General features: G+C 40.9%; 1 protein-coding gene across 1 annotated transcript in view; it reads right to left on the minus strand.

Moving 5' to 3' along the window:
• The window catches only part of fbxw4 (F-box and WD repeat domain containing 4), a 104,884-nt gene that overhangs the window by 17,682 nt on the left and 73,325 nt on the right, over positions 1–13,877 (minus strand). Inside the window, exon 7 of the mRNA XM_034609481.1 lies at positions 2,869–3,009. Coding sequence (XP_034465372.1) covers positions 2,869–3,009 — 141 coding nt within the window. The remainder of the gene's footprint in view (positions 1–2,868; positions 3,010–13,877) is intronic.

Consider the following 13,877-nt stretch of genomic DNA (forward strand, 5'->3'; position numbering starts at 1 on the left):
TAGTCGCTCCTATCAGCGGGGCTTAGCAGCAACAGGCTAGTCAGAGCATCCCCAGTAAGGCACATAGCGAGCTGGAGGGCTTTCTCCTCCGTGCACCATTTTCCAGCCTGGGCTAACAGTTCAAATTGTGCATGGAATGCTTCCTAGTTAGCTTTCCCGTCGTATCTGGGGGTTTTCATTGACGGCGGGAGGGCTTCTCTGCACGGCTCCACCCGCGAGCTGTCGCCCGTCATTCTTCCCTCCAACTGCCCCCAATTGAAGCCATTCTCCGGGTCATTTCTCTCACCCGCTCTCTGTGTTCGGCCGCACCCTGGCCCTCGTCAGCGCTGATGTATTGCGACAGTCGGCTTCCTCCTCCCGCTTAATTTTCTTTAAGCTCATCTTGCTAACAGGGCAAAAGTCACTGTAGCCCGCTGTGAGTATGTAGCGGGATCCGGAGGCGAACGTTTTACTTCTGACACCAATGTAGCGTCCCCGCCTCACAGACGACACGGAACTTCTTCTCTTATTTGTAACTTTATTAAAGTCAACACGAACATGTCACACTTCTTGTTCTTAACTCCGACACTCCTAACAACAACTTTGTCTTCTCCACTCCCCTTCCTCATTCACCCCTGACCAGCCAATGAGAGCCTGTCATCCCACACAACCCCACAGCCATTGGTCTAGTAACTGTCACATGCCCCACCCCGACCTGTTCACTGACCCTCAGGACATCTCAGTACTTATTTAACACAGTGTACTTAGCTGAACATAAGTCATAACGACCACATAGCAGTCAAACAGAACATAACCCTAACTACCAGTCCGTTACTATATATATATATATATATATATATATATATATATATATATATATATATATAGTCTAGTTTTTCTATTTAGTTATTTATTCATACATTCTCTTCCGTTATAAACAGTGCTTGTCATTTAAGTATGCTTGTCTCTGTGTGTATACCTGGTCCCTCACTAGTGGGAGGGGTAGACTTGGTGGCTCTTACACAGTTTATCTATTCTAGGATTTATGGCTGTCAGTGCCAGACGAATGTCATTCTCCACTTGCAGACATGCTCTGTGTTATGTTTTCAATACCTTCAATGTAGAACAGCCAGACTCGCAGAGGTATGTGGTGGCAAATAGAAGAAGAGATTTCATACCTCCGAGTTTTAGATGCCATGGTGGTATTCCGTGGTTGTGGCAGTTTTGCAGCCGAGTCATCTTCAGTTTGATTGTCTGATGGTCTTTTTCTTTTTAAAAATGTATCAATTTTTGCCTTTAGCAGGAGGTAGCTACCTATTTTTCAGGCACACAGCAACTTCCTGATGCAGCTGCTGCTCCATTCTGATTGGCTTGAGCGGTGGGTGTTTTAGTTTTTTTAAAAGATTGGCATTAGAAGAAAAAAAAGATCGGCATCCAAGGACACATAGATTCGATAAGCAGTAATTAAAAACATCTAAAAAACATATTTAATTTAATAATTAATAAAGAAAATTTTTATTGTCACATTGTCCCCCCTTTTCCCTTACAGTTTCTGCGCCCCCCCCCCCCCTGGCGACCCCCCTGGGGGTCGGGACCCCCACTTTGAAAAGCAGTGCCTTAGGCCAAGAATCTATGATTGACTTTTTGGCCATATCATCAGATCTGCGGCCATAAGTTCTGGGCACTCGGGTGAATAGAGGAGCAGAGCTGTCAACTGATCATCACCTGGTGGTGATTCGGTTCAAATGGCGGGGAAAGCTGCCGGAGAGACATTGAAAACCTGGCCGAGAATCCTGTCTATCCGGTTGGGGACATGGAATCCAAGTGGGCCATGTTCAGGGCCTCCATTGCAGAAGCAATAGGTTGGCCAAACTGCATACATTTGGGGAGGGAAACTACTAACACAGACTGGGGACATCGTCGAGCAGTGGAAGGAGCACTTTGAGGAGCTCCTGAACCCATCCAACATGTTCTCTGTGGATGAGGCAGTCTGAAGACTTGCCCATATCCCTGGGAGAGATCACCAAGGTAGCTGAGAAGCTCCCTGGTGGGAGCGCAGCCATGTAGAGGAAAGCATTCAGCTTGGGAATTCCATAATTAAATCACTGCTTTTTGTAGATAATGTGGTACTTCCTCAGTCCGTGTCCTTCAATTTGCACTGGGGCAGTTTTCAGCTAAGTATGAAGAAGTCAAAATGAGAGTCAGCACCTCCAAGTTCAAGGCCATGGCCGGTGTGATTTTCTGCCCCAAGGAGGGAGTTTAAGTGTGTGCAGGTCTTGTTCACAAGTAAGGGGAAGATGGAACGCCAAATGGACAGGCAAGTCAGTGAAGCCTCCGCAATTATGCAGGCCTTAGGCTTGACTGTTGTGGTGAGGAAGGAGCTAAGTTGCAAGGCATTGCTTTCGATTTACCAGTTGATCAGTATTCCAACCCTCATCTCTGGTCACAAGCCCTGGGTAGTGACCGAAAGAACAAGGTTGTGAATACAAGTGGGCAAAATTAGTTTTCTCTGTCAGGTGGCTGGGATCAACCATAGAGATAGGGAGTTCAGACATCCAGAGGGAGCTTGGAGTAGAACCACTGCTCCTTTGTGTCTACAGGGGACACTTTAAGTGGTAGGGTATGCAGTTTTGATGCCTCCTGGGCCTTTAGAGATTATTAGATAGATTTGGGCAGAGACAGAACAGGATGGAGAGAATACTTATTCCAACTGCCCAGGGAAAGCCTAAGGATTACTCAGGAACAGCTGGAAAGCATTGCTAGAGATTGGGATGTCAGGGATACCCTAATTGGCCAGCTACATCGTCTCTTTTCAAATATTGCTCCTGGCTTAGAAAATGTACATTGGCATGCAAACACGATAAATCAATAGATAAAAAAAATATCTACCGTGGGCTGAGTCGGAGGTCCCATAGTCGAATAAAGGTATCATAGCCACAAGTAAAGAGCTGGAATGGAGACTCAAACACCATGTCTAACACACCAGCCCCACGGCGAAACTCTGAGCCCAGACTGCAGACACACTCCAACCTGGTAGGGGAGAGAGGGATAGAGGAAGATGAAAAGAGACAGAGAGAGAAAATAAATTGTATTTGTTTTTAGATGTGACCACATTGGCCTATATGTAAATCCTGAGAACAAACAAATAAAGGTGGAAATTATTTTCATAAATGGGCTGAAATAAAATGAACAGTTCTTGCGATATGTGTTCCAAATACAGACAGACAGATATCTGGAATTAGTTATGAGATGAGTCCACAGAAACCTTCTGCATTTCACTGTGCTTTCTACTGCATGCACAGAATGTTCTATTTCGCCACATGTTTGATAACACTTCATTAAATTATATGGCAATACAAGTAGCGATTTCTTTTCATAATTTTTTCACCAATGTGACTTTTTAAAATGTTTTTAGTTAAAAAAAATCTAAAATACCCCAATTTTGCATATGATGTCATTGCGATGTCTTTGCCTCAAAATGTCCCAAAGTGCACAGCAAACATGTAGCCGTAGTGGATAAGACAGTAAGGGATGATCCCTGACGATACAAAGGGGCTGGGTTTGAATCCCCATGGTGGGCCCTTGATGCAGCTATGTTTATTATTATTACAGTCTTATGCTGTAGCTCAACTTGCCATGAGCTTTAACAAGCTAGAGAGACAACATTTGGCCAACTAACTGGATATGATAAATGAGCCAAGTCGACTTAATGGTGTAGCTGAAAGTAGGGGCCAAATACGCAATTTTGGGAAGTCCAACTAACAGTTTTTTCCAGTAAAAGACTGTATATCTCATTTATTTGAAGCAATTATAAATAAGTATACAAATACACCTCATAATTTTACAGTCAAACTCTTTAGTTCCAATTATAATTATGACGGTAAGGGTGGTGTTGAGGTGGCTCATATGAGCACCTTCAGCTGCAGCAGGGGCGTGATTGGCACTAAGTTAGCTAATTGCTCCCCTGCTTAAATGTGGAAGAGAGAGCTGGGATAGGGAGACAGAGAGCTGCCGTAAATAAATGCAGATTACATTGACCTCACCTCTGATTCGCTTCATTCAGTAATGTGCAGGAATCCATTTTTCCCAGGACAGAAAAAGCTAATGAGGTGTAGTGATTGGTTAGTTAGGACAGGAATATTAGAATAAGCTAATCAGAGGAAGAGTAGGGTGGTACATGCCAGTGTTTGCCTCCCTGGGTAAAATATCACCTGCTCTTTCCTGACCTCCCGGTTAACTTCACACAAAAAAATTCTAGTCTTGATGACGACTCAAAGCGCTTTACAGTAGTTTATTGCAATCCACCCAGTCACACACACACACATTCATATACAGCATCTATCGGCAGCAGTTTTTTCTATTAGGAGCAATTAGTGGTTCAGTATCTTGCCCAAGGACACTTCGGCATGCAGTTGTGGAAGACAGGGATCAAACCGCTAACCTTCTGGTTGGAGGACCACCACCCTATCCTCCTCAGCCACAGCCGAGAAATATGAAAAATAAATACGTATAAAACTGTTCAAATTAAAATTGCATTTCAGCAGAAACAACCTTGTGATAGTTGTTTAAGGGCCCACACCTGAGATGCTGCTGCCTCTTGTCCAGGTGAAGACATCAACCACAGTGGGCCAGTGTGGAACAGAGAGTCAACCTTGTCAGATCAGAGATCAGAGGTCAGAGGTCAGAGATCAGAGATCAAAACATCTTCCAAGGTCATAGAATTGATGCTCAGACTAATGGTAAAATCTAAACCTAATGTGTGGCTGTGGTTATGAGTTGGACCAGACACATGCTGAACTAAATTAATAGATACTATAATGTTTACTAGAATTTAGCCGCAAAACCATTGGTTCGGTCATCAATGTGGATAATGTCACCAACAATGATGGCTTTGTCAAAATTGAAAAGAATGAAAGATAAAAGTTCAGAAAATTGATGGGCAAAATTAACGTTTGGTTTGGGAGTGCAATAAAACACAAGGCCAAGTACAGGAGCAGTGCGGCAAATTTTGAGCATAGCAGCCTCAAAACTAGAAAATGTATCCGTAGTAATGGGGCAACAAGTAAGACATTTTAAGCCCTTTCATGCATAGAGGATACTACAGTGAACAGCTATTCAAAAGGCCTTTTCTTGTATATGCATGGGCTTTGGTGGCATAGTTGCACATTAGCCACTACCTTGGACACTAGTGCATCACCCTATACACTGCCAACCAGTGGCAATTAGTTGGAAGTACAATTAAAAAAAAATCCGAACCATGATGGCTGACGGGCAGCCAGAAATGCCAAGTTGCTCCTGAATAGCCATTCAATTCTTCTATTCTAGGAGACCCTTGCAGGTAAAACTAATTTTGAGAATCAATGGAGTTTCTAAATTGTTCTTAATTTGTAGTAACTATTTTGACTGTAAATCAATTAATTTATCTTATTAGAATCTAATTTGCAGTTTTTTGTATGTTTTTATATTTTGTAGAGCTCAAGAGCAGATAGAAAGGCCTAAACGATCGTGGAGCAAATACCATCTGAGGTCAAGTGAGGATGATGCTAGTGGCAGTGATGATGAATAGCTGCCAGAAAAAAAGAAGGATGCAGAGGGAGAGACAGCTGAGAATGCAAAGACAGCTGAGGATACAGAGGATGCTGAGGGAGCTGAGGGAAAGGGCTAACAACAACACCTATTACTTAGATATTCATAGTTGGGTAGGCAAAGCTCTGGTAACTGGGTGTGATCACCAAGAGACAAGGTCTCAGTAAAGGATAAAAAGTCTATATTGGATGAGGAAATAAGATTATTAGCAAGAGACCTTGCATTTAAGTAAGCCACTCTCACAGGTATGCTCTGGCCAGCAGAGGGGCTTATGTGGACAGGAATTTGGTTATTGGACCTGCGAAATGTTGTTTTTTGTTTGGCCTATTGTTAATAACAACTAGGGCTGGGGGGGGGGGTCGACTCGTCGACGTAATCGATTATGTAAATACGTCAACTCGCGGAAAGTGCGTCGACGCATCGTAACGAAGGTGGCTGCGCACAGTCAAAGCCTGGACTCACCTGAAGAGCAAGCTGAAGTGAATAAATCACCCACGATCATCTAGCACAGGTCACCAATAGTCGGACGGCGGTCTGGAACCTACCCAGAAGCCGTTCTATACGGACCCAGACCAGTTATTAGATTTTGACTGACTTTTTCAATTTTAACCTGCGCAACTTTTCTCGCATTTACAGTTTTGTCTTTACGATAGTAAATCCTGTCAGCACACAGTAGAGTTTACTTCTCTCAATGAACAAGAGTGTTAGAATGACAATTAGTGGCTGGATTATGCAGTAGAACATGAGGAAGAAACGATGGCAAGGTGTACCAATCGACATGAAGATTAATTTTTTTAGCAGCAAGGACAAAAATGACAGCAACCAAAGGTGATCCAAGCAGCCACAAAAATGATGGTAAACTGGCGCCTTAAATACTGTTCCCCTGGTTAACCTAATTGGACGCTACCATTACCAGGTGCTCATTAATTCTTAGTATCTGCTAGATTTGTAGACACAATTTTATAAAGCACTTGAAACATCATATTTACAATATATATATACACTACTGCAGTTAATTCACCCAAAAACTACATCCCCACATTCAAATACAATAAATATAAATATACACCAACTATAGAGCTCCACCTCGCCTATCCTCCCACTTGGTCCCTCCCGAAACGTTTATATGGTATTCGTTCCCCTGGGGATTGTTTTGGATGGAACAGACTGGACAGACAGAGGAAAGGAGGGGTGAGTTTTTATGCACACTTTAACATACACCAAACTACTTTAACCACACATTTAACTTTCGTTCATCAATTATAAATATATGTTTATATAACCGGTGTTGTCGGATACTTAATCTAACTCCCTCCTCTTTCAGACAAATCCGACTACACACTGCAGCACCTGCAAGACGACAGCTCAATCACTGGTCAACTACTCCACAAACAAGTCACAAACACTCAATAAACAATACATAATGACTTGCTAAAAAATTTGCAATTATGCAATGTGCAAAATGTTCTGTGCAAATCCTGCTAATAAAATGGCAATATTGTTATGAAAGTGTGAAGTTTTAATTTATGTGCATATTTAAAATATTTGTTAAATTGCAATTAATACAAAACCCAAATTGTGTAATATTTACGAGGCATATGCCTACAGTTACTAGTAATGAAGTTCCCTTCGTTACAAAGAGAAAGTGGGAACAAAGAGAAAAGGTTAAAGTTGTTTAGTTGTTTGTTTGCTGAGATTGTTTATATGTGAAATGTAGTTATATATTAGGAAAAAGAAGAAAAGGGCAAACTCAAACTACATCTTTTCATTTATTTTTTCTAAAATTGAGCACTTTATTTTAAGATGTCTATTTCAATATCTTTTTATTTAATTTTCAAATGCAAACCTTATTTTACTTGAAACAAGAAAATAACATTTATTTTATTATTAAAGTACCCTTTAGTTCAGTGTGAAAATTAATAATGAACATTGTTGAAATACTATTGAATTGTACTTACTTAATTTTATTTGTTAGTTTGTCAGTTTTTGACTTCATACATACTACTTCATTATTTTTTTGATAGGTGAATTTACACAGTGTTTTTATATTCCTCCCGAAAGTTACTTGAATTTTACTTTGGTTTTCATTTATTTTGTTGTTGGAAAGCTTAATGTAGATTGATATATTCCCTTTACTTGAATGGAACAAGGTCTTGCACAAATTTTATTTTGGAGAAAAATGGGACTGTAAAAGACAGATTAGCAGTTCAGACTGGTCTATTTTTTATTGTGGAATAATGCCTTGCAGTGCATACTTAGTTTTTTGTCAGATTTGCTTGTATTTAAGAGAAGATTATTAAATAAATATAAATGAAAAATGATGTCATTATTATATTAATCGATAGGTGCAGCCCTAATAACAACAGTGATATAATAAGTACCCTATGTATGGGAGTGGGATGGAATTGTAAAACCCGAGACTATTTGTGGCTTGAGGGGGAATACAGATAGGATTTGTGATGGTTGATACTTGACAGGGGAGTCTGAAGCACAGCCTTCATTCAAGGTAATTAGTGTGTTTGTTTTGCATGCATATATTAGTGGGTATTTTAGTGGAGTTATAGTGAAATGTAATAATTTTACTTACTGGCTGCTTACATTGCTTAGTTGGTGGCAGGCATGGCTAGTTGGAGAGCTAGTGAGAGTAGTATTCTGAAGTACTGCACACGAGGAAGACATTTCCAGGGGGCATGTCTGGAAAGTAAAGTCTGACTTGTGTAGCAGAATGTACAACATGCTGTGTAGGAGCTATTTCATTAGTTTGATATATTCAAATTATTATTATTTGTTATTTTTGCATTCATATTTGTAGACACTAGGGGGCACTAAGCACCAGACCAGGTGGGATTCACAATAAAGGTAGCAGGTGTGTTAATGAGGGGAAGCACCAGGAAGGGACATGGTGTTTTACCAGAGCATGAAGAGAAGCACATGTGTATCTTTGCTTCTGAACGTGATAATAAATCAACCCAACCGTGAATTCTGTGTTGACAATGGACTTCTTTAATTGCCTGAGTACAACCCAACTGAACTGGTGCATCCGTGGCTTTTCGTTAAATTTATTTTGATGGAAACATCTTTTGACAAATAGCCATTACATGCTGTATGTTAGCCACTAACATTCAGCTGCCCAGCGCACTGGGATGGAGGCCATCGTTTCTGAAGAAGGAAGAGTGCCCCATGTACAGATTGTCAATTGTCAACAAAACCAAGATTGTGAGCTGAGGAAGCGTTTGCATTCACACTGTTAAAATAATGTGGACACATGTGGTCCAGACCCCCTCTGAATGTGGTGTGGCGCAATGGATTGCTATATGAAGTGAATGCGTTCACACCTGTATTCAGAGCTGTCCACTTGAGTTGGGATCACAAAAACAACATGTTAATACCAGGTGTGTACGGGGCTTGAGTATCCCCAACTCTGCGGTCAAGTGTGGGGATAGGACCGGAAATAAAGACAGATGTACCGCAAGTCTTCAAGAAGTTAAAAAGGTGATTGAAATCCTATTTGGTGGGCTCAGACTACGAGCCGTGTCGTTGGTTCCCACGTGAACTATCACTTGGGTTATGGACGCAATGAGTGAGTGCAATAAAGAAGCAGACTTTCCTAATTATGGAATCGCCCACTATCAGTGTTTGTGGGGAGAAGAGGGGGCGAGGAGAAACCACCTGTGGCTTCACATGGCATGAGTAAGCCTGATCTGCTTCCCACTGAGGAAGTGGTGACTGTGCAGGTGAGTGATGTGAGGAGGGAGTGACCTCAGACTTGGATGAAGGATTCTCTCCCAGTTCAGGGAAAGAAAGAGATCCACAGCGTCTGAGCACAGCCTCTTTCAGTATCCTTTGCCAGTATAACGATGTTGTAATAATTAAATATCCTTGATGAAAGATAAATAAATAAACCACACACAAGCAAAACAATGAATAAAATGGACTCTCTGCCCCTCTAAACCAAAATTGATCTTGAATAAGTATTAAAGGGGACATAGCATGCCCATTTTACCACAAGTTGATATGGTTCCTTGGGGTCTTAATGAAATGTCTGTAACATACTTTGGTCAAAATACCACAAGGATCATTTAAAACAGCACCCTTTTTACCCTGTATAAAACAGCCCTCCACAGAGTGACCTGTTTTGAGTGCCTGTTCCTTTAAATGCTAATGAGCCAGCTCCCCCCTCCCCCCTCTCCCCCCATGATTTTAAACGATATAAATTACATATTTTATATGATATAAATTATCAAATATGCATCCCATACTTTGTATTCCCCTTCTGTTGTCCTGGAGTTTTAATTTTCCCAATCACATAATTAAATGTCCCCCTCTGCCCATCCACTACAAGCACACAAGCAGACAGACAGAGAGAGAAAGAGGGGGGGGGGGGGGGGGGGGGGCTATGAAGACCATCATGGCCATGTAGGGAGACTTCCAGTGTATTGTTACGACACAAAACCCAGGAAGCGCAATCGAGTCGCTCAAGCATGACGTTTCTGACTTAGAGGAACTATAACAAAACGCGCGAGTGTTTTTTCCCCCGAGTTTTTGGGTTGGTAGACATGCCAGATACCCACATTAACCTGTAGAAGCACTAACAAAGTGGAATTTGCATGATATGTCCCCTTTAAATATTTGACACAGGCTATATGTTACCAGCTCAGTAAACTGTAAACTAGATGGGATCTATTGGTATTCCAGCTTTTCCTCTATTGTGTGTGTGTGTGTGTGTGTGTGTGTGTGTGTGTGTGTGTGTGTGTGTGTGTGTGTGTGTGTGTGTGTGTGTGTGTGTGTGTGTGTGTACACGAGTCTCATAAACTCTGGGGCGAATCAAACAAACACTCCAAACCAACAGCTGCTTCTGCTCTGATCCTTAAACAGCGACGCTAATAATCTATCATTGGTGCTCCTTTGTGGAAACCCTGTAATCACACATTTTGTTGCCACTGTTCGACATTTACCGCCTTGTTAACGTTACCAAGTTCTCCTCTCTTAACTCTGCTTCACTGTCCGTGTGTCAGAGTGCGAGTGAAAGTGTGAGCCTAAATGCAGGCGCACCGATGCAACCAAGGAATTTTTCGTGGCATGTCTGTGTGTGTGTTTTTCCTTTTTTGTATATATAAATTGCCTCGTGGGCCAGATCAAACTATCTTGTGGGCCACATACGGCCAGGTGGCTGGACATTCCCCACCCCTGTACAAGAGGAATTGAAAAATAGACTAAATGAATTATACAATTTGTTGAAAGATTGGATGCTAAAAAGTCATGGTCATAAAAGGGAGAAAACTACTAAAACGTTTTCTGAGCCTTAGCAGAAAGAAAGAAATAGCTGAGTAGAAACAGTCATGAGAGGTATATTAAAGAGGAGCTTTTTTCTGTTGTAATGTCCTCTAAACTAGGGTTAACACCTTGAGCGCATGGAATACCCATTGAGGTTTATCTTTTTTTTTTATTTAACCCAAAAAAACATTGTTCCTCTGTTGCAATTTCTTACAGTTTTGGCGGCCTATCTATTTCCTTCAAAGACTGCCTTACTCCTCTGTTACTTGAGGAGAATCTCAATGGCCAGTTTAAAGACCCTGTGTATCCCAAGAATTAGAAACCAATAACACTCCAATGTTATGATGTTAAGATACTACTAAATGTATAGCCTATAATAAAAGGGAAAGGGTGCAAACAAACATTATCAATCAAGATAAATGTCAATATATTGGCAAAATATTCAACATACGTGCCGAGACAATTGAAAGCTGAGCATTGAGTAACAAAGATGGGGTGATTTTCATTGCCAATTTGGAGAAAATCCCATGATAAGGTTAATTTTGACTTTATCTTTGAAAGTTGAGAATTTTTTTATTTGGTAATTCCTTGATTAACCACTATATTAAATATTATACAATAACAATAGTTGTAGGATTACAACGGTTATATTTCAAAGTCTGTGCCTTTGAGAGGAGTGATACAGGGATGTCATTTGTCACCATTAATAATTGCTAAGGAATTGCTAGCTATTCAAGTCAGGTCTAATAAGGACATAGAGAGAATTGACATTGGTGATATACAAACAAAAATTTCAGTGTACACAGATGACACTTGTTTTCTTTTGAGCCCTACATTTTCACTTAGGCAAGCACTGTTTGAACATTTGGAATTTTTGGAAGTATTCAGGGTTGAATGCAAATTTTGAATGATTTAGAATAGGATATGGTGGCTGAAAGGCACAAATTACAAATTACTTGTAAATGACCAATTATTTGGCCTGATGGGCCTGTTAATGTTGTAAGGATTGTGATTCCAGAGAAGTTAGATCTTTGTACAGTATAATACTATAATAGATTAAGAAGGATGGATACAAATTTGCAAACATTTAAGATTAAGATATTAACTCTAATAGGTTAAGTCACCATACTTAATTGCACCTGTATTTTCTGTGTCAATTCCAAACCCATCACAGTCCTTTATTAAGTCCTATGAACAAGATGTGTGAATTTCTTTGGAATAATAAATCAGAAAAGGGTTCTTTATAATGATTATGAATATGGTGGGTTAAGATAATTATATTTGCAGAACGCTTCTCTTTGAAGGTTTATTTTATCCAATTAAACCTGATTGAGAACTGGTATTCTATTAAAATACTGAAGATTACACGTCAAGTGTTCAGCTGCCACAGGCCTGGTGAACCCGGTGCCAATGACAGAGCTTCGGCCTGACCATCGGTATGGATTCAACTCTTCACATAGCTCTGATTAATGCTAGGTCTCTAGCCAACAAAACTTTTGTGCTGAATGACTTTTTCACATCTTGTGAGCTGGATTTTATGCTCTTGACTGAGACCTGGCTTCATGTTGGTGAATCCACAGCTTTTTCTGAGCTTTTCCCCTCCCAACTGTACATTTTTCAGCTCTTCTACATGTAACCTACATTAGCTTTGAGGTGGTATACCACCAAAATTGTACAAGGATTTTAATGCGTTTATGAGTTTACTGACTTCACTGCAGGTATTTCAAAGGATTATGATCACTTTTTAATTTGTGGGGATTTTAATGTACATGTTTGCTAAGAAACTAAACCTATGGCTAAAGACTTCTTAAATCTTATAAATTCCTTTAATCTCACCCAGTGTCTGGCCCCAAACATGAAAGGGGGCACATATTAGACCTTGTGTTGTTTTATGGCCTATTTGTTCATGTCAATGAACAGGATTACGGTCCCTTGCTCTGTGGTCAAGTCTTCTCCTCCTGCATGCTGCCGCGTGTAATTAACTGTCAAACTCTGTTGCAGTTCTCTGCTGTTTTTAAAGATACTGTGCTCTATAACTTGGATGGATGTGATGTTCTCAGTGCTGATGAGGTTATTACTCTTTTTAAATCAACCTGCACAAGCACCTTGGACTCTGTTTCTCCTTTGAGGATGAAACGCAATAAAGCACTTTCCAAGACAGTGTTAAATGACTTTACCCGTATTGAGCCAATATCAATCTCCACCCTATCCGAGGTGGTCCACCATCTGCGGCCCACAAATTGCCCCTCAGATAGCATTCACGCTCGTCTTCTTAAGGAAGTCTTTGACAATGTTGGACCATGTATTCTGTCATTGATAAATACCTGTCTCCTCTCTGGTTGTGTCCCAGCTGCCTTTAAACATGCTGTTGTGCTTTCTGTTGTCACGCAATCCTTTTGTCACGTTTGAAAAACTAGGGATTAAAGGTGCTGCACTCAGGTGTTTTCAGTTGTACTTTACAGATAGGACTTCCTGGGTGATTACTCCTCCGGGACAGCCCCACTTTCATGTGGTGTCTCTCGAGGATCCGTTCTAGGCCCCGTCCTATTCTCCTTATATATGCTGCCCCTGGCATACATTTTTGAGAAATACTATGTCTCTTTCCACTGCTTTGCGGATGATATAAACTTAAACTTCCTCAAACTAAATAAAAACAAGACTGAGGTCATTGTGTTTGGACACCCTGATGTGGGCACCCTTGGTGCTCTAGCCCCGACTATGCACTTGTCTGTGAAGGGGCTTGGTGTTCATTTTGACAGTTTTTAAAAATTTGACAAGCAGATTTCCTCTCTTGTTAGGTCTAGCTTGTTTCAGTTGAGACTTATATCTAAGGTAAAGGCCTATCTTCCACTTAAAGATCTAGAGAGGGTTATCCATGCCTTCATAACTTCTCGACTTGATTACTGTTATCCTCTGTATGTGGGCTTAGACCAGTCGTCTATTCAACGTCTGCGGCTAGTCAAAATCGCTGCTGCTCGCCTCCTGACAGGAAAGAAAAGAGGGACCATATAACACCTGTGTTGTGCTCCCTCCACTGT

This window comes from Hippoglossus hippoglossus, chromosome 15 (assembly GCF_009819705.1).
Source record: "Hippoglossus hippoglossus isolate fHipHip1 chromosome 15, fHipHip1.pri, whole genome shotgun sequence".
NCBI classification, from domain to species: domain Eukaryota; kingdom Metazoa; phylum Chordata; class Actinopteri; order Pleuronectiformes; family Pleuronectidae; genus Hippoglossus; species Hippoglossus hippoglossus.